The sequence below is a fragment of the Pelmatolapia mariae genome, linkage group LG16_19 (assembly GCF_036321145.2).
Source record: "Pelmatolapia mariae isolate MD_Pm_ZW linkage group LG16_19, Pm_UMD_F_2, whole genome shotgun sequence".
NCBI lineage: Eukaryota > Metazoa > Chordata > Actinopteri > Cichliformes > Cichlidae > Pelmatolapia > Pelmatolapia mariae.
Window position 1 is genome coordinate 2,469,852 of NC_086241.1, and position 21,609 is coordinate 2,491,460.

General features: G+C 42.1%; 1 protein-coding gene across 4 annotated transcripts in view; it reads left to right on the top strand.

Annotated features, from left to right (window-relative positions):
• The window catches only part of pard3bb (par-3 family cell polarity regulator beta b), a 222,297-nt gene that overhangs the window by 146,771 nt on the left and 53,917 nt on the right, over positions 1-21,609 (top strand). For all 4 annotated transcript variants that reach the window (XM_063497300.1, XM_063497302.1, XM_063497301.1 and 1 more), the window contains 2 exons: positions 3,786-3,896; positions 4,190-4,549. In XM_063497300.1, the coding sequence (XP_063353370.1) occupies positions 3,786-3,896; positions 4,190-4,549 (471 nt within the window). The remainder of the gene's footprint in view (positions 1-3,785; positions 3,897-4,189; positions 4,550-21,609) is intronic.

Consider the following 21,609-nt stretch of genomic DNA (forward strand, 5'->3'; position numbering starts at 1 on the left):
AGCAAGGCTCGTCTCCTGTGAGGCAAACACACACACGTGCTGTTAATTCACACAGATGATTGGTGCCCTTCATTGCCCATCGCGTCCACCTCTGTGGGTGGTAAATAGGCTTTTCCCCAGTCTACATGAGGCATTTCAAAGAAACCTATTACCTCTGTGCTCACAATATACCTTCTTTTATTGTAGAAGCAGTGATATGCACGCGCTAAAACAACAAAACACTCGCACTTTAGAGAAACTGCGACTGTTTGAAATAACAACAGTCGCAGGTATAGTGGCACGATCATATATCAATAAATTCACCTGATAAATTAAACATAAAGGCTGTTATAAGGTCATGGTTTGTGTGTTGGAGGTATTAAGTATTTAATACTGGCTCAATTCACCATGTCCTCCCGACTGTACAGCAGCTGGTTGTAAACTTTAATGAGCTACCTTCTCCCCATCGAGCTGGGAGTACAGTAAACACCTCTAAATGGTTTAGTGCGGAAAGATCATACTTGGTTACGATTTTCAAGTGAATTTTATTTATACAGCACCAGTTTACACCAACATCTCCTCCAGGTGGTTTATTTTGTGAGGCACAATCAGATGATCTCTTTTGAGCAACAGCTTGACAACAGTGGGGAGGAAGCGCTCTCTTTTAACAGGAAGTGACCTCTGGCAGAACCAGGCTGAAGGAGGGGGAGTCAAAAACTGCAGAAGCTTTAGGGTGAGGGGAACGAGAAGAGAGAAAAGGGGGAGTATAGAGATATTTTGTTTCTAAACTAATGAAAATGTGCGCAGGTTTTGTAACGTAAATGTATAAATGTAATGCTCCAGTGCTAATGCTGCTAAACAGATTTGTACAGTACAAGTCTTCTTAATTACCCTAAAGATAGAGATGTGGAAGTTCTGCTTGCAGAGATGCTAATTCTCTGTGGAATTTCAAACTGGATCATGGAAAAGAGAACATTTTGTTTGGTTGCTCTTTGAGGAAGTTTGTGCCTGGCTAATTACAGTGCACAGGAACATGTTTCATTCTATACTCGTTATTTATTATTTTTATTTTCATTGTCCAACAATGATTTTTAAATCTTTTGTAAATCAGAGTTAAAATAAGGTTGCTGAGAGGACACAGACTCATCTAAAGACGGATACACGTAAATGTCTTTAGCAGCAGCACAACTGCCTCCATCATCAAGTTTGGAGCCACCGACTGAGTTTTCAGGGCATCGGTGAGCCAACAGGAGTCACTATGAATGAGACCCAAAGTTTCTGAGTGGCAGCACTTCACCGCTCAAACCTTTGTGGTCGGCCCCCATTTTCCATAAGTCACATGACTGGCCGCCGTGGAGTTTGCCAAGAGGGATCTAACTGGAGGAAACCAGACACTGAGCAGCACCTCATTAATACCATCCCTACAGTCAAACACAGTGGTGGCAGCATTGCTATGTTGGAAGCTCTTTCTGTAGCGGATAATAGCCTCGAGCTGTCTCCGGTGAAAACGTCTTCCAGTGTGCTGAGCAGAAGTTTACATGCTAACGGCACAACAAGCAGAAGTTCAAGAAGGAGAGATCTCTTGGAAGAACTGAATTTATTGAGATGGAGAAATTAAGAGTTTGGTGATTAGACCAACACGGCAGAATTGAAGGACCAACCGAAGTCTAGACGATGGTGGTGAAGATGAAGACTGAGGCCTGGGTGGAGCTCTGACTAATGTGTCTGTGAGGTGCAGATGGGTGGAGGTGGGTTGCATGAATGAGAGTCTGAAAGGGAGAATAACAGAGAGCACAGATTTAAACTACGCAAAGTGGAGGCTGGTTGGCTCAAAGAAGGCAGGCAGGAAGATGATTGGACAAGAATACTGATGGCAGCATTGAGATCGACAGCGAGGGAAGCGGTAGTGATGTAGAGAACAGCAGACCAACACCCAGGACAGCAGGCAGGTGACTGATTACAGATCTTCATTATTGAACTTATGCAAAAACGTCATCGTGACGCCAGGAAAATACAGGAAGCGTTACTGGAAAGGTACGAAAGGCCTGGAGTTCCCAGGTACTGTCTGGACTTGAACCTAACCTGAAAATAGCAGTGCACTATTGCTCCTCATCCAAGCGGGTGGAGATTGAACATCTGTGCCTGAAATGGGACAAAGACAGTTTTAATCTTTGGGCTCGTTCCCAAGAAGACACTGAGCTGCCATTGCTGTGGAAGGTGCTTTAACTACAGGTCCTTTACAGGACTCTCCCAAAACTGGCTGTACTGTCACTGTGTGTAGATTTCTCAGTGCACGCAGTGCTAATCTTATTAGGAAGTTTAAAGCGAGGCCTGGTTTGTACTTTAGAAATAAATCTTACTTTACTTGTTTGCCTGTAATTAATTTTGGTGATTTGCTGTATATGCATGCTTCCTCTGCAGTCTTCATTCACTGACCACTTATATTTTATATGGTCGTATATTTTACTTTATAAAGCCGTTCTAGGTGGACTTCCTGTCTACATCTGTACCCTTCTCTGTCCTCAGGACTTGTAGTTGCCAGCTCCTCTGAATGGCTGCTTTTCTTCCTCACCTTAGACATAGAATCATTTACAGAAACTTTAGATGGAGGTGTTTCTGCATTCTTCATTATGCTTTAGATTCTAAAGCATAATGTTGCATACTGTTTCTTTTAAGAAACATTAAACCATTAAAGTTTTAAGTTCTGGGTATTTTTAAATGTGTATGTGTATGCTCTGGATTTATACTTTATGTTGTATTTGTAGTCTCTCTTGTGAGACAGATGGTGATCTCAGTGGGACTTCCTGGTAACATAAAGGTAATAATATTAATGATGATGATATTAAATGTTAATAAGAATGTTGAATCCATTTGAAGACGAGTTTGAAATGGAGCAAACAACCTGATTGGGTGAAAAAGCTGGAAACCATAACACAGACGGAGATCAGTGCCTGACAACAACAACTGCAAGTTAACTCAGATTTTAAGGTGTTATTCACCTTTACAGACTTTTGATGAGCCTTAGAGCTCCGTCAATGCAAAAGCATGAAAATATTGACTCAGGTCATTTTTATCCAGCTCACAGCTTAAACACAAAGTCACCCCAACGTCACCAAATCAGTGCAGTGACGTCTCAGTTCTTACATTTTCATTTCCCACTTTAGTTCACTTTTCATTTTCAGCAGTGGCGGCAAAGTCTGAAGATATAATGATGCTCATTATGACATCCAGTCGCGTGTGTGTGTGTGTGTGTGTGTGTGTGTGTGTGTGTGTGTGTGTGTGTGCGTGTCTGCCTGCATCTCCTCCAGGTAATGAATTGTCTGGTGTCCATTAGTGCTGAGTACGCTGTTGATGCTGACCACACAGAAGCAGTATTGACTGCTGTGGTTTGAGTATTGATATGTGGCCACTTAAAGCGGGTCTTTAGGTTTGTCGCGCGTATGCCGTCTTTTAATTTATGTTAGCTTGTATAGACTGAGCTTCGTGTGTATCCTTCCTCTGTCAAATCTGGATTAACTGCGTGCCTTTTACTCCAGCGTCCGTCGGCAGTGAGTTAACCACCTGTTTGTCCAGTTTACTAACCCATCGTGGAAGCTGTTGTCGGTTCAGTTGACTTTTCTATGCGTGTTTATTTGTATGTGAGACGCGAGAAAAAAATCAGGCTGTATCTGCCCTGTGATTCTTTTAAGAGTGGTGCTGATGCAGTGTTTGTCCTTTAGCTACGCCCCTGTATACCAGCTGTACTGTGTGCTGTCTCCGGCTTTCTTTTTGATCCACATGCTGTGTCAATGTTTGCTTGTGTCCAGATTTGGAAAGAAAAAAGAGGAGAAGAAGGAAGCGAAGGCCGCTCTGCAGCGACAAAAGTCAGACCTCCTGAGTGACCATGAGCTCGAGAGGATGAAAGAAGAGAGAGAGAGGTGGGGAGGTTTCTATCCATGAGATGATTAGGATGAAATAACTGAAATACTGCATGCACTCAGAGGTGTGTTAGTCTGTCTACGCTAAAGAACATCTTTTGTTTTACTGGTTGATGATGGATGAATGCTCACTTTAACAGCTCTTTTAATTACCTTTATCAGTCTGTCTCCACCCCTCTGTATGCTCCACGCCTGTCATATCTGAGCTCTATGCTTTTGATTTTTTCTATGTTAGTCCACTCATCAAAATACATTCAATAGATGCAATAATTAGTCCTGCGTTTCCTTTCCAGGATTGAGGCATCGCATCCCGAGTTACGAGATCAGCGGCAGGGTGGCGGCGGCGGTTCGGCGTATCCCGATTTTGAAGATGATGACGCAGATCCCAACTATGCCCGTATACAATCCTTCAGGGACCGAGATATGGGCTCGGTGCCACAGCCTCTGTCTCAGTCGCCTCCCTACAGCGCGTTTCAGCACGCTCGTACACCTTCCCCTCTCGGCCCCTCCGGCTTTCAAGGGCACGGAAATCATACTAACGAGCCCGGAGTCATCCCCGATGATGACCCTCTGGATAGGCTCTACGCCAAAGTCAACAAATCAAGGGGAGCTGGAACTACGTCTCCTCCTGCTCCCTCTCAGGCTAATGACAGGTAAGGAGCTCCGACCTTGTTGGGATGTAATGAAAAGGCGAAAAGGATTTTGAGAGCACAATGGTCTTATTCATTAGTTACGTTCAGATTCTATACCTGGAACATACAAAAGTTCAGAAAGTTGTGGATACACCAGAGTCCCACCAGGTGTGGCACATGGGAGGCTCCCAGTGGAGCTTGTGAAAAAGGTTCACCATCAGTGGGTTACAGGGGCCATCACCCAGGTACAGCGTACTGTTACCTGTGTGTCAGAAAGGTGTCGTGTATACACAGAACATGACCAAAGCGTGCTGTCACTTTTAGTCCACCTCCTGTTCCTCGTCAGTGTTGCAGTACAGCGGCATCTTCATGTTTCCATTCTCTTTGCTCTTCTACTGAATCGCATTCATCTGCCTGAGGCCAGTGTGTGTGTGTGTGTGTGTGCGCGCGCGTGTGTGTGTGTGTGCGCGCGCGCGTGTGTGTGTGTGCGCGCGCGCGTGTGTGTGCCAGTTTTAAAACAATACAGATAGAGACAGACAAAAAGAAAAGATTGACTTGTTTGTGCTTCAATCTTCAGTATGTGTGGCTGTGCACTGACGTACACATAACATCCGTGTGTGTGTGTGTGTGTGTGTGTCATAAGAAAGCAGGGCTCAGTGTTCCTCTCCGTTTCCCAATCCTGACTTCTTTCCTTTATGATGTCAGTCACAGCTCACTTACCTCTGAATATATCTGCCAGTGCAGATATTCTCCCACACACGTGTGCATCCACCTCATTTCTGTACCTGTCTTCTTGCAAAGGAGTAAAGCTGTTTGATGGACAGCTCCGAGCATCCCGGAGATGTTTTCTGACACTGCCTTTCCTGTATTCTTACCTTCGTGCCTAAGAGGGTTTTTCTTTTTAAATGCAGAGTCAGGACTCTTTGACCTTGATTCACAGTGTCGAGTCCCTCAACGTTATTAAAAGAAATCAAATTGTTAAGAGGATGGACAAAAAGAAAACTGTCTCACCAGCATGTAAACTGGGCTTGGGAATCAGATAATACGCTGAAAGACAATCATCTACAGTATCTCACAAAGCTGTTTTCCCCAACAGTCCACAAATTCCCCCCTCTCTGAGTTTTTCTTCTTCACTGGAAGCTGGTTAACTGCCATTTACTTTACTCTAATTAATTTGATAAGCGCCACCACAGAGAGCCACAGAGTAGCTATTCTGGTAAGTCTAATTGGCAGGGTGGGAAATCAGTTTAGAGTGCCTCCATGTTCGAAGACAAAATATTGATATTTGCCAGTAGTGTATTGATAATGTATTACAAGAAGAAATTTCACAATATGTTGCTGTATTAAGTCTCCCACTCATAAATCTCATTCTATGCAAAAATATTAAATGTTATATTTATATAACAAAATAATAAAAATGTTCTTTTTCAAATGGTTTGCCTTATATAATCTGTAAAACCAATAAAACCTCTGAACTTAGGCTTTAATACTTATTTTGTTAAATCCAATTTATAGTTGGGAAGATTACTTGAAAATTTAATTTAAATTTAAAATCTCGTCTTCTCTTTCCTTATTTAAAGCAGCACGCGTCTTAAAATGTTTTGATTTCTTTAGAGCTATATATCTATGGCCACAGGTTTTGGCAGACAGTGCTGTTCATTTATCATCACTTCCTGAAACCTGATGATGCAGACAGAAGGAAGTGCAGGTATTGGCTGACAGTAATCGATGGTGCTAGAAAAAGAAGTTAGTGTGTCAGCGGTGTGTGTGTGTGTGTGTGTGTGTGTGTGTGCTGCTGTGCGTCAAGGGAGGCCTGAGCCACTGTATGCATATGGGAGATAAACAAAATCTCTAAGAACTCCATCAGCACGTCAGCAAAGCAGTGAAGAACACCTATTTCACACACATGCATGCAAACACACACACACACACACATCGACACAAAGACCAACACAGTGACAGAAACACCGTGCAGCTCACAGCTGAACCCAGCTACGTGTGCTCGTGGAGTGAGGTGTGTGTTAGGTGCAGATTCACGTGTGTTAGAAAGAAAGTTGATTGAAAATGGCTCTAAAAGCCAGATTACAAAGCAGGATCTGTAGTGTGCCAGCTGATATTGGATGGTGATGATAACTTAAGTGATAGATAACATCCCTGAGACCAACACCAAAAACGCCTAACAAATACAGATGCCTACATATCTGTAGGTGTCTATGAAGCGTGCAAGAAAGATCACATCAGCAGTGAGCAGGCAGTCAATTGTTAGCTAGAGCTTGATCGTGCAGTAGATTGTGACAGTTCTGGAAAACAGAGACAAGAGAAGAGCACACTTTATATGAATTTTTCTGCAATAACCCCATCATTCTTCCATTATTTGAGTTTAAAGGTGTCCTAAATAATAAGTTATTTAATAGAAAAAAGGATATTGTAATCAAAAATATGCATAGAATAGTATGCAATTACATCTTCTAATGCATTCTCATAAACTTCGTCAAACAGGAAGGAAAGAGACGGCGTCACTAGCATCTTAATAAACTTCATCCTCACCTCATACCTCATCTCCAGCACTGAAGTCAGGGCTCTAACACATGGAAACGTGCATAGACATGTTCATTGTTCCAATTATTTATTAAAGCTAATAAATAATGTTTAATGCTGTTTAGCTAGCTCTTGTTGGACAGCTAACAACAGCTAGCTAAACAACAACGGCTACTTATAAAATAATGTTATGCCAGTTAATTTTATACACTTTCCTTTGATAAACAGTCTGATTACATTCATATATATTAGGAGAGTTTCTTCACTAAGTGTCCAACAGTTACATCCACTTCAAAGAATGTTTACTAATATTACTTAACAGCAGCTAACAAAAGCTAACAGTGGCTAACAAGAGGTAACAGAGGCTAAGAGTCGCTAACAGCAGCGCTTACTGATAGTTCAGCATATCCTCAATGATTCACCTCAGTTATTGATCAGAAGTGAGCTTTTCTGATTTACTGACTCATGGCAGACTCTGTCTGAGCCTAACAGCCTCTTCCAGACTAAATAAAGGTGGACGCTTCTCACCCAGCATTGACAGCTGAGGTAAACGGTGCACTCACAGCCTTCCACAGATTGGGAAAAACTCTGGGGCGGGTGCAGATAGGGTGCAAACAGTAGCAGAATCACACTGGCTGGCCACAGGCGTTACGACGGTACAGTAGAAACTTGATATTTTTGAGCTCTTGGCTGACTAAAACATGTTTGTCCTACAGCAGCCACCGTAGCTGGGATTCTACTTTTCTATTGGGAGGGTTAAAAAACAGAAGTTATTTGAAATTTACATCTCGCACTGAAAACTTAAACCTTTAAACATCATATCAGTTTCAGGCAGCATTTACATCTACAGTACTACATTTGTATGCAATATGTGGATTCTAATGTATTTTCTAATGGATAGGAATTTGTTTCTCTTTGTATAGCTGGCTTCATGCGTGAACCTTACATTCTAAGATTATATTTAGTTATTTGGTTAGTCAGGGATTTGTGTTAAACAGTTCTATTATGGAAGGACAGTTATTTAACCACACAGCACAGCGATATATCATGCTGTCTGCTTCTCAAGTAGCCTACCACCTTTAATTCCAAAGGGCACATCCAGCTTAATTCCATATGCATGGCAGAGTTTAGTGCAGACTCATTTAGTAAACTCATTGGACGCACACAAACACACACTGAGGCATCCAGACACAACACATTTGGTAAAGATAATAAGCACTAGCATAAATGTGTTTTCAAATAAATGAGCCACATCCTCTCTTCACGTCTACAAACACAGCCTCAAATTTAATAATCCATGCGCCCGTATAATCTATTGTGACAGTTGCACACATTTTCAGAGGACTCTTTCCACCGAGGGAAGGATTTCTCACGTTGGCGTTTCTTCTGATAGACTGTCCTTCTAACAGGCCTCCCAGCATCATCTATTCAAACAGTGTAGTGCCACCCCTCAGTTTTTTTAATCAGCAGCTTATGATTGCTTTGGCAAAGATAAATAGAGTTTAATGAGAGTATCTTTGCTGCTGATCACACTCATGCAGGTGTTTCTGTCTCTGTGAGGAGACTTGGTGAAAATGCATTCACTGTGCCCTCCTTAGCCCTGACTTTAGAAACCACAGCCTATAGCTTAAGTGAAACCAACCTTTAAATTTACCTTAAAGCTAAGTGTCGATCCTCCAGCAGATGTTGGAAGTTGTGAGTCGCCAATCAGACTGTGATGGTTTCTGCACAAAAAGACTGTGGCACACCAACACCCAGTCCATTTTCTGAAGTGACTACCTAAGCCTCGGATAAGAGCTGCCCTCAGTTTTCTTGAGTGGGTGCCCCCTCCCCACCCTTACCCAGCCACCACCAGCACCAGGTCCAACCCTTCCAAGTACCCCTTGCAGGTTTCCATAACAACCATGACCCCTGGCACTACACCAATTAGAAAACAATCAGCCTTGAGAGACCAGAATGGAGTAAGCCTGAGAGAGAGAGGGAGGGAGGTATTGTAGCACACGGCTGGAAGATAAGTAGAGAGCAATATCGACAAGAAGAGACATAAAGAAAAAACGTCTAGAGTGCATTTGTTTCTGATTTCACAAAGAGAAAGCACAGTTCCTCCTGACTTAATGAAAATAATAGAGCAGCACAGCATTACTTTTCATTAAGAAATAATACAACCCTGTGTGGTGGTCTCGCTCGCTGCTTATAATGTTGCAGGTTCAGCGGCTGTGCAGGTGTTGGCAGTTTATTTCCTGCCCTGCAGTCTGAACCAAGGAGTTCATTAGGAAACTGAAACTAAACTAAAACTAGATTTCAAACAAGAATAGTTCATTCAAATAAAAATAAAAACTTTGAACTAAATGATCTTTGAACTGAAATAAAATGCAGCTATAGAGGAAATCTTCTTCGTATTAATATCTGTTTATCAGTTTATTTAAACACAAACAAATAAAACTTACCTGTTGAGGCTTTGATGGACGTGTTTACTGACTGAGATCACTGCTTTCAAGCAGTTCTGGACTGATTTTCTTAGATTTTGCTTCTGGCAAATTCTCTCCATATGGAAAAGACTAAAACTAAGGCTGAAAATAAAAACTGAAAACTAAACAGAAACAAGAAAATCTGCTCTGGAAACAAAACTGAATTAAAAACAAAAAGTCAAAATAAAATAAAAACTGCTAAATTATACAGTAATATTACACTTTCTCAGAATTTCCATTATTGTAACATAATAGCCTGTTCAGTTCAATTCAGTTTTATTTATACAGCGCCAAATCACAACAACAGTCGGCTCAAGGCACTTCATATTGTAAGGTAGACCCTACAATAATACATACACAGAGAAACCCAACAATCATATGACCCCCTATGAGCAAGCACTTTGGCGACAGTGGGAAGGAAAAACTCCCTTTTAACAGGAAGAAACCTCCAGCAGAACCAGGAGGGGCGGGGCCATCTGGTTGGGGTGAGCGAATAAAGACAGGAGTTGGTAGTTGTTGTAGTTTCTCACACATAATGCTGTTTGGAGGTCTGCTTTTATATATTTACGCAGCTCATCACATATAATGCATATAATGACACGCTGGTTGATACACACATTAGTGGAAACAATATACGCTCTCAGGATGTTCAGAGTTGTATTGGTGAAACATAGAAAAACAGGCACAGCGGGCGCTCGTGCAGGAAGAAGTTATGAGCTTTTAGCGTTGATTGGCTGGTCACTGGAGAGGCTTTCTTTCCTCTGCGTTAATTAATCAGACGTTCTCTCAGCTCGTCGTGTCGCACACAGTCACACTCACAAGAATACATACTCACTGTCTTTAACCTGCACACCTTTTCCTCTCCCTCACTGTTTCTCTTACACACACACACACACACACACACACACACTGCTGGAAGTCGTCAGGGGTGCCAGGTTTGTCTGTATGAATGCCGTTTGCCACATAAATCTCTCCATGTAGGTAATTAGAGTTTGGAGGGCTTTGTGAGCATGCGTGTCTGGGTGCTTTGTTGTGAGTTACATGATTTTAACTAAAAAGCTCTGGCCTGATTTTCTGCTCGTATTTACGCTGCACTGGAACTCTGGAGTGATGTAACTGTTGGTCAGTGGATGGTAATTCAGCATTTTGGTCTTTTATTTTGCTGCAATATCTTCACTTTCTCTCTGCATTGCTTTGCCACTTTGCTGGCTGCCTGCTAACTGGCTAAGGGGAACTGCTAACAAAAATATTTTATTCCAGTCAGACAATAAAAAATTGCATTTAATTCCACCTGCACATACAGCACCGTGCAAAAGTCTTGAGTCTACCAATCTCACTTTATTTTGCTTCCAAGGATCAAAACTTTCTGGTCATTTTTTAAATAATTAAACCAGTTTGGTTTTTTGGGACACGGCTGCTTTTTCTCTTTCAGTCCAGTCGTGTAGCTGACCATTTTCACAGAAATGTTTGTTTGTTAAAGTACTTAACACTGACCTATGAATTATTCAGAATATATAAGTCTCATAACATAAGTATATAAGTATACATAATAGACAATTTAGTAGAGAGTTTGATAGTAATTTTGCACCAAACAAGCTGATTCTCAGAGATTTATTAGCTGAAAACTTGGTTTATCCAGGAAAGGTCCGCATCTCCTTACAAATGTGAGGAAACTGGACAAAAGTGGCAGTTCTAAAAAAGCTTTCTACAGAGGCTGAGGATTATCTGAGTCGTGTCTTTCATGTCAATCTTATCAGAATTAATGGAATTAAGAAACCAGAAAAGCATCATCAGATTATGATCCACCGTGCAACACCATCTGGAAAACATCTCGTTTAGTTTTCATGATGATAAAAATCCCAAACACACTGCGGGGTCAGTAAGCATACATAGATAGTGTTCCACTCTGTGTTTTTCTATCAGTCGTGGATCATCAGAGCCTGGCCTTCACCATTACCGAAGCAGTGTGGGATCATCCTACAGAGAACAGAACAAGAAGAGCTTTGAATGTCCTTCAAGAAGCCTGGAGAACTATTCCTAAAGATACTCAGAGAGTTCAGGCTGAATGCAGGTGGTCTTTGTTTGGATATCTTAATATAAATTACTGCAGCTTTCTCAGCAAAATATGAAGAAATGAGGGCAGGCTCAAGACTTTTGCACAGTATTGCAGGGTAAACTCTGTAAACTGCTCTTTCTTACTTTTTATGACTGTTGTCATGGATAGTTTACAGGGAAAGCTAATGTTTGACCAGTGTTTACATGTGAGACTCCAGATACTCTGTAGCTAAAAAATAGAAAACCGAATTTTATGACCAGCAGTTACTGTGAAAATGATCCTGCATCATCATTTATAATCTTACTTAGAAACTGAAACACACAGTTGGATCCAGGAACCAAGGATTGTTTTAGGATTAAAGGAAGTTCAATGAAAGGGGAAGTGGGTTTAAGGACAAAGAGGACGGGAAGAGTGAAGGACGTTAGAAAGAAGAAAGACTGGAATGACTGCCTGTTGCTAAAGGAACAAATTAGCACAAAGAAAATGTAGGATTCAAATCTAAATATGGGCAAAGACGAATGTGGAGTAAAGAAAAGGGTAGTGGGTGAATAATAATAAGAGAAGAAATAGAAGATGAGAGAATTAAAAACTAATAATTTAAATTAAAAGAGGAAAATTCCATACGAGAGAGTGAATATTGTAGGTGGTCCAAATTTTCAGTCTGAGGGGACGTAAATAAATGCAGGAATGAGAAAAGTGGATCAACTACTGTAGAGAAAAGGAGAAAAGAGGAGGTAGCGAGGGATTCAGAGGGGAAGAGAGGCTAAGTACATGTTTTGGGAAAATTCAACCAATGAGATGAGGGGAAGTCGGTGGACAAAGAGAGGAGAAGGTCAGTGAGTGTCCGAGGCTACAGGGGCAAATTAGACTGAGAAAAGTAGATGGGAACACAGAAAAAAGTAAAGGATAAGCTGGACTGAGATGCTTGGAGTAGAAAGTGGTGAATGTGAAGAGGACTAAAAGAGAGGAATGAGAAAAGGTTGTGGGGTGAGGGGTAGTAATGGGAGCAGACGAGAAAAGAGCCCGAGTGTGTGTTTTCTGGACTCAAAGCGTGTGATTCAGCCTGGCTAATAAGGAAAAGCTCTCAAGAGGCACTCGTGTGCTCCATCCTTTCCTCCCCCTTGCTCTCTTTCCTTCAATAGACCCTTTCTAGGTCTCTCTTCCCCCTGTTGCACTCTCTTCCTCTCATTTAATGATTTCCGCCTCTCGTATTTGCACAAGTAGTTCTCAATGAAAAATAAATTCCATGCAAAGGACATCCGCCCGTGATAGAGCATGTGCGTGGTAAAAGGACACATGGGCACATGCACTCCTCCTCTTCAAAGGACGAGTGCACGCACGTTCACAGACTCGCTAAAACTTTCAGGACAAATAAACTCTGCTATTGTTCATCTGTCATATTATTATTCATACGTTGATGGTCTGTTGTGTGTCTACAGATGCCTGTGTGCCCTCGGACTGTGTGTTACTGTGTTACACCCTCGCTAAGACAAAATGTAAATACTGCATGTGCGTGTTTCTGTCATCATACAATTAGTGTGAGCTTCAGTTTTATTTTCTAGCGCTAAATTTGGGCCCCTTGACAGAGTAGTGTGCAGACTCACCCAAACCTACTACAGAATTAATGCAAACATGGACAGGAAACATTTAAACAACAACACATCTCTTTTTTCTTAATGAATTTTTATGTCTTTAACTCATACCTGATTTAAATTCATCCCATTTGCCCGTCTAGGCTGTCAACTTTGCCACCTCTTCCATCACCGCTGCCTTTTTTAGGATAAGGTCGTATGGACCAGATATTGAGAAGCATTTCAGTAAAGTGGCTCCGTGGTGTGGTGGTTTACACATTCGCCTAACAACCAAAGCATCCCCGGGAAGAGACACAAATCCCTGTGGGGTTACGTCAGGAAGAGCATCCGGGGTAAAAATGTGCCAAATCAAACATGCGGAGCTTCCCGCTGAGCGTCGTGAATCAGAAAGCAGCCAAAAGCTGAAAGTGGCGCACGGTGTCAGCGTGTAGGTGGTTTGTGCCAGATGTTTTCCCTCAGAGACCTCGGTTCATTACAGTAGACCTCCATGTTGACAGTGTTACCCGGGGGATGAATTAACAGTGCAAATGCTTGTGGACAAGCTGCTGAGCTTTCGTGTCGCCTTCAGACTCGGACTCTCACACCGCCGTGTGGTTTTGGAGTCGTAATCAGAGGATGGTCTTCAGCATGAAAGTCAGATCACACCAAATGCGACGAGGTCGGTGATGAAGCGAGGAAATCACAGAATGCACAGGAACGTGGTGGGAACGGGACTTGGCTGGGAAACAGCTGGAAGCAGCGCAGAGCTGCACGAGGAGATGTTTATTTATGGCTTCTAAGGCAGGAGTCTGAGAACTTTGTGATCACATTTTTACAGATATTTGAGTCTGATCAGAGACATTATAAGAGACAGACGTGGCCCCAACAATTCCTGACCTCAGATACACGTGATGATGCCACAGAACAAAACTGGAGGTAGACGTTTAACTTCTTAAAATCTTATTTTGGCGTCTCATAAGAAAATCCTTTAATCGCCTTTGTTTTAGATTTAAATGAAGAAAGAACGTGTAGATCAAGCTTCATAAGGACTCTCTTATAGGCCCAAAGGTCCACCTATGACACACACACACACGTAGGCTTGTCTGAATAATGTTATGCCCGACAATATTGAATCTGTACAGTACTCACAGGCTCACTGATTGCCATGGCGATTGTATGCCAACCTCCTCTGCCGCTGTGAGCGCGTCTCTTGCACACGCAGGGATTTAGACAGCTAGTCTGATTGATGTCATGGCAGTCGATAGAGTGCTAATTACTCCTCGTGTGCAGACGGCGCCGTATAAGAAGCAGTGTCATATCCTGTCAGCTGCATTTCAAAAACACATGTCACTTCCTGTTAGCCTGTATGGAAAAAGAAAGAAACCGAGTAGCCTGACAGCCCGTCTGCGTGCCCGCCCCACATACACAACAGCACCGTGTTCCTCGCTCTTTTCATTCACACACACCCTCTCCCTCACTTCCTGCCCCTTCCTGTCTTTCTTTTTCCCCCTCTGTTTCCCCTCTGACCCACCTGCCAGCATTGGTGATCTTTTGTTGTCAAACTTCATTAGTGGAGATGTCAGCTAATTAGAGCGAAGCTTGGGAGATTAGGAGGAAGAAGATGAAGATGAAGAGCGAGACGAGGGAGGGAAATGAAGGCAGGGCAGAGGAGATGGAGAGATTAGGATGGAGTGGGAGGGAAGGAGAGATGGATTGTATCAAGCTACAGATGGAAGTGACAGCAGAGATGATTACCTGCATAAACTGAGGAAGGTGAAACGGGGCAGGTGTGAGAAATAGATTGCTGTGGAGATTTACTGTAGGAAATTAGCCACGGCAACGAGAAATGCAAAAAGAAAATTGAATACATCACAAAAATGTCAAGACGACAGAGCAGATCTATGTTGAAATCTCATATCCGTGTGAACGAGATGATGGATAATAACTGACACTGATTAAGCTGTTTGGTAGCGTGCAGGTGAGACGGGAACAGCGGAGTGAAGCGAGCTAATGCATTGACCCGGATCCCTTGTTGTGGTCCGGTTGATCCTTGTAAGACGCAGCTGATAACGATCCGGCGCTCTACAACTAGACACCGGGGAGAACACACAGGCGGCACACATTCGTGGACACGTTGAAAGAAAAAGTCTGCACCTCTATCTCGTCATCGTCAGTCAATAAAAAGCTATATTTCTCTGTTGTGCTGCTTCGGTCTTATCGACTGCAGTCTGTCAGGTCTTTGCTGAGAGATAATGCGGCTTATTTTTAGGCTGTTTGTTTGTGGGTGCGGGTATTTAAGATACAAAATAATTGCTGTGTAACAAGATGAATTTATCTCATTTGGTGAAACTTTAGTGAGAAGCTTGTTTTCGGGGTTTGAGCCTTATTGCTGCCTAACGCGGCTGAATGGGACGTCGATGATCATTTGGCCGTACGGTGAAAAGCACGAGGCGCTCATCTGTAACTGAGACACGTTTCTTTGTTTCAGCAGTGATCTGAATCAGCAGAGGGATGCAAACTAAAAAATAAGAGATTTTTACAAAGTTTGCACCGTGCCACGAGCTTCTGGATCAGCTGCAGTTTATGTCTTTAAGCTTTATTGATTTTTTTTCATGGCTTTGTGTTGTGCTAATGAAAGAAAATGCAACAGAAAAAATCTTGGGGTCAGCAGATCTGTGGATGTTTATTTTTATCCTTTTTCATCCAAGAATGCAGCGCTGACAGAATCTGACACACACACACACACACACACACACACACACACACACACACACACACGTCGGATATTAATATCTTGTGGGGTCCTCTAATTGACATGATGCTTTCCCTAGCCTCTTACCCTAACCATGACCCAACTGTAACCCTGTCACTAAGACCACATTTCGAGTGTGAAAAATGCCTTCAAACTTGTGGGGACCAGCATTTTGCTCCCCACAAAGATATGAACACACGCTCACACGTAGACACACACACACACACACACTTTTTTTGTGTCCTTGAGGCCTGGAGTTGCCCACCGCTGCTGTAGAGTATAGCGACATGCATTTTGAGCATTAAACATTAGATTATCTTTAGAGGATTTCAACTTATATCCACTGGATTTGTCCTGAGTGGACCATCTTACTGCCCCGGCTGCTGTGCTCAACCACTTTTGTGACTTTTACCTTGATTATTCGTGGCACAGATTCAATAAGGTGCTGGAAACATTCCTCGCAGATCATTGTTGATGTTGACGTGATAGCATCACACAGTTTCTGCACATCCATGATGCACATCTCCCGTTCAACCACATTCCAAAGGCAGCCTGTGCAGCTCATACAGGAAACAGGAGACCACACCCCTTGTGGTTGTCTGAGGATGCAGCCCATCTCCTACGAGGCTCAACTTGTTGTGCATTCAAAGATGCTCTTCTGCATATCCTGATAACCTCAGACGATTGTCTGTGAACCCCCAACCACGTCTACGTACCTAAAAGCATTGAACTGCTTTCATGTGATTGGCTGAGTAGATATTTGCACCGATGAGCAGGTGAGCAGGCGTAACCCAGCGTGTACACATGACCCGAGTACACGCCAGACCACAAAACTGCTTTACAGTAACCCGGGACGCAGAATTTTAGGGATTACAGAAAAAGAAATGGCTTCTTTTATAAGAGTCGCGTAAATATTTATAGAGTTTAATGACAAAGACATTTTTCTTTACTGTGGACGCTGATATATTTTAGGGAGCATCTCGCCATGTTATTAATGGAGCAGAATTTTGAATTATTAATAGCAGCATTATTAACGGCTACGCAGAGTTTCCGATTCTGATTTTAAACATTTATAAAATTATTATTGGTCTGACAGAGCAAGAGCACGAGATTGATCTCCCTGTGCTCACTCTCTGTGTGTGTGTGTGTGTGTGTGTGTGTGTGTGTGTGTGTGTGTGTGTGTGTGTGTGTGTGTGTGTGTGTGTGTGTGTGTTAAGGAGAAAGTAAAGCCTGCTCTTGTGGGCCCGTGCCCTGCTTTACTTAAATATAGATGAATGAAAACAATATATTTTAGTTGAAAATGTATTTTGGGCACAGTCTCGTCTACGGTGTGGTGAACGAGCACATAGCAGAGCTGTGCTGCAGTATGAGCCGCTGTCACATGACGCAGGCGTGTTCATAGTTAATGACCGCGCCGTAGTTAAAAAGTGAAGTCATTCCAGTCTGTGCTCTTTATGGCTCACTCGTTTCACCACAGCTGATCAATAGCTCCTTCAGGTCCTCTGTCTGTGGTCGCGAGCTGTTTGCATACATGTGTGCGGGTAATGTCTGTGTTTGTCATGCTTATTATTTATTCTTCAGCCTGTCCTCTGCCTTTTATGTGGGGTCATAAATCACATGAAGTTCCTGTTTGCGTGTGTGTGTGTGTGTGTGTGTGTCTGCAGACAGAAACAAATGCTTTGCTCATTCATTGCACATAATTTTCCCTCAGGCCCTCCGCCAATAAAAAGAGCATAGGGTGAGGGACATGGATATATTTGGTGTGCGTGTCATCTGAGTGATGTTAGCTGGTTAGCTACGTATACATCCAGAGTACATATACCTCCGCCTCTCTATATTTCCTCCAGTTCCTCCTCCTCTTCTTCACAGGAGCACATGCACTCACGTATGGTTGGACAGATTGATCAAAGAGTGAAGGATAAGTGATGATCTGCCAGGCTCTGTGAGGTTTTTCTACTGCCTTCCATGAGCTGGAATCATATACGACCTTCAGGAAGCTGAATCCTGTCAACATAAAATACACTTTTAACATTTTAGGATATGTTTACGTGATAAAACACATGCTTCAACTCATAAAAGAGAACTGTAAACATTTATTTGAGAGAAGATGATGATGTTTTCCCTCTCAGTGAGGAGGTCTAGACTCTAAAACGTGTTTTGCTTGGTCATCAGGTACAGTTGGCATCTCTGTTCGCTTCTCTTCTTTCACTTCCAAATGTACTCATTTAACAATGGATGTTATGGTACCTGCTGACACAGCGTTCTTTCACATTTAGGATAGAGTATCAAGTAGAAACACTCCTACGCGCGCGCACACACACACACACACACACACACACACACACAGACTAGATTGTGTGTCACTCTAATGCATCCTCCTCTGCTGTACATCAGTGCAGCTTTTTTAGCATAGTCTCTCCAGTGTCTCCGGTAAACTGATAAATGACTGACTAATGACTGCATTTAGTGTGCTGGGGATTTTTTTTCTGTTAGAGGTGGACACTGAAGATTTCATCATTACACAAATATCCAGAAAGTTACTCCGACCACTTACGGCGTTACCGCAGATCTTTAATTGGCTCGTTTTTTTTTTAGAGTTTGCTTAAATCTAATTTGTTCGTCACATCAGATCTTTAGCACAGACTGTCAGCTGGATCTGCTCAGACTTGTACATGAGACATACAGTACAGTGCAAAAGTCTTGAGCCACCTTCATTTTTTGAAGCCAAACTTTCTAAGCTTTTCTTTTAGATGTGGCTTATTTTTCTCTCATTTTCAGTCCAGTACCTGACCATGTTCAGAGGAGTGTTTTTGGTTGTTAAGCCACTTAACACTGACCTGCAAGTTGTTCAACCATAACAAGGCTCCTAACTGAAGGGATGAACAGACAACTCAGCAAATTACCAGTTTTAAATTAAACCTTTAGGCAGCCTGTCACGAAAACATCGAATTTGTTCTCATTTCTTTAGCTGAATCTATGAAAGATGTCAGAGAGCTGTTAACAGTAAACTTGACATCTCTCAGCATGGTGTGCAGTGTGTTTAAAAAAAAACTGAGGAAATTGGACAAATGAAGAGGTGACAGGCCTAAAAACTGTCTGCAACTGAAAGTCACGTCCTTAAGAATTAGTAAAAACACAAAAAGATGTGAGATGGAGCTGAGAGATGCATCTGGACCTTGAGTTAATCTTATAAATGATTATCAGAAATGATCTCAGTGGAAGGTGACTGTCAAGGCCTTATTGACAAAAGAGAGAGAGGTCCAGCGGTGGAGGCTCTGTCATGGCTTGAGCTGCGTTTTTGTCAGTTGTGTTGAAGATCTTGTTAAAACTGATGAATTACAAGCACAGAAAAGTACTACCAAATTTGAATCCACCATGTAATACTCGCTGGAAAGCATCTGCCATGATCCCAAACACACCTGCCCATGCTGTGAAAGCACACCTGGATAGAAAAACACACCTCAGCATCAATGAAGCAGCGTGGGATCATCCTACAGAGAACAGAACAAAAGGTTGAAACAGAAGGAGCACGATTGGAGAGAGTTCAGGCTGTGTAAAGAATAAAGGTGGTCATACCAAATATTGGTAACACACTCTGTTTTTTGCCTTTTATATCTTATTTTCATGTATGTTTACATGAGTAAATTAGAAAAATATGATGAAATGAGGTGGCTCAACACTTTTGCACAGTATGATATCACAGATTTATGAAGAGCTGCACCATTTAAACTACCTAAATATTTTATCTTATAAAAAATATAGCTTTGAATTAAGATTGCTGCAGTGACCTTGTTTTTCATTTGCCGTTAGAGGCCCTCTCAGTGTCAGCTGAAATTACCAATTCAATCACCTCCTGAACAATGGTTATTATTACTTTCTTTCCCAGGAATTAGATCACTTAGGCCACCTCTTTTCTTCTTTGCCTGCCAGCCAGACTGCCAGCGACCAACTGCAACAAACCTGATATGTGAATAAAAATATACCTGCACCTGCATTTCAAAGACGTTTCATGAACAAGCATCTGGCTTTGGGCTTTATTCTCTCCATCTGTGTGCGTGAGTGCTGCTGGTTGAGACACATCAAAAAGGAACAGATGTCATTTGTTAATCTGAATGCAGCCATGGCCATGAAACCCACAGAAACTGATGGAAACTTGTGGTCATGGAGCTCATTTCTCATAATCATTTCTCACTAAAAGTGCATTGAAATGTTTTTCTTTCCGTGCTATATTTTTTTTACTTGAGTCATTCTGGTCATGTGCACGCATTCGTTTAGAATGTATTTTTTATATTATCAAATTATTTTGGAAAGTTTATAAACTATTTAAACCTGCATAACTGTCTTTGCATTAGAACCTAACACATATAAAGAGAATTCTGGACCATAGCTTCATACAGCCATTGAATAATAGAGGTTATTTAATAGAAAAAAGGAGTTATTGCAATTGTGTGTAATTACATCTTCCGACAAACTGATGAATTCTTAGAAACTCAAAAATAATGTTTTGAGAAGGTTTGTGGAAGCCACCATGTTTCCCCACCATGTTTGAATACAGTGGCTGCAAAGGACATCTCCCTTATGACAAATGCTGTACTACATATAATCATATCTATTTTTTGTCTTTCACCTAAGAAACAAAAAATGAAGGAAAGAGTCAACATTACCAGCATCTTAATAACATATCATCCTCTTCCCCTCAAGCCTCATTTCCTGAACTGAATTCAGTTTATGCATGAAAACATGCATAAACATGATCATTCATTTATTATTGTTTGCAGTTTAGACATGCTAAACAACAACAGCTGGTTATAAGCTAGCATTTTGTTAGCAATGTTAGGCCGGCGTGTCAACATTACTCTGATAAACAGTTTGATGACATTTTCACATTGAATGAGTGTCAGACTTTAACAGTGTGACATTAACTTCAGAGAAAGTTTCACTAACAGCAGCAAAGAGAGGCTAACAGTGGCTAACAGATGCTAACAGCAGCTAACAGTGGCTAACAGCAGCAAAGAGAGGCTAACAGTGGCTAACAGATGCTAACAGTGGCTAACAGCAGCGAAGAGAGGCTAACAGTGGCTAACAGATGCTAACAGCAGCTAACAGTGGCTAACAGCAGCAAAGAGAGGCTAACAGTGGCTAACAGCAGCAAAGAGAGGTTAACAGTGGCTAACAGATGCTAACAGCAGCTAACAGTGGCTAACAGCAGCAAAGAGAGGCTAACAGTGGCTAACAGCAGCAAAGAGAGGCTAACAGTGGCTAACAGATGCTAACAGCAGCTAACAGTGGCTAACAGTGGCTAACAGCAGCAAAGAGAGGCTAACAGAGGCTAACAGCAGCAAAGAGAGGCTAACAGTGGCTAACAGGGGCTAACAGCAGCTAACAGGGGCTAACAGCAGCAAAGAGAGGCTAACAGGGGCTAACAGATGCCAACAGAGGCTAAATGTAATGCTACTGGCAGATCAGCATATCCTCACCAACTCATCAATGTGTGGCTGTCATCAGTCAGGACTGAGCTTCTCTGGCTCATATTTGACTCCTTTCATAAAGTTTTACAGAGTAAATAAAGGTGGACGTTTCTCTTTGATAGAACAGAACTCAGTTCACTGCAACTGGTGACTTTACTGGTTTCAATGGTAAGAAATATACCCAGTGAAACACAGAAGCAGTTTACTGTATAAATTCCATTCTGTTAA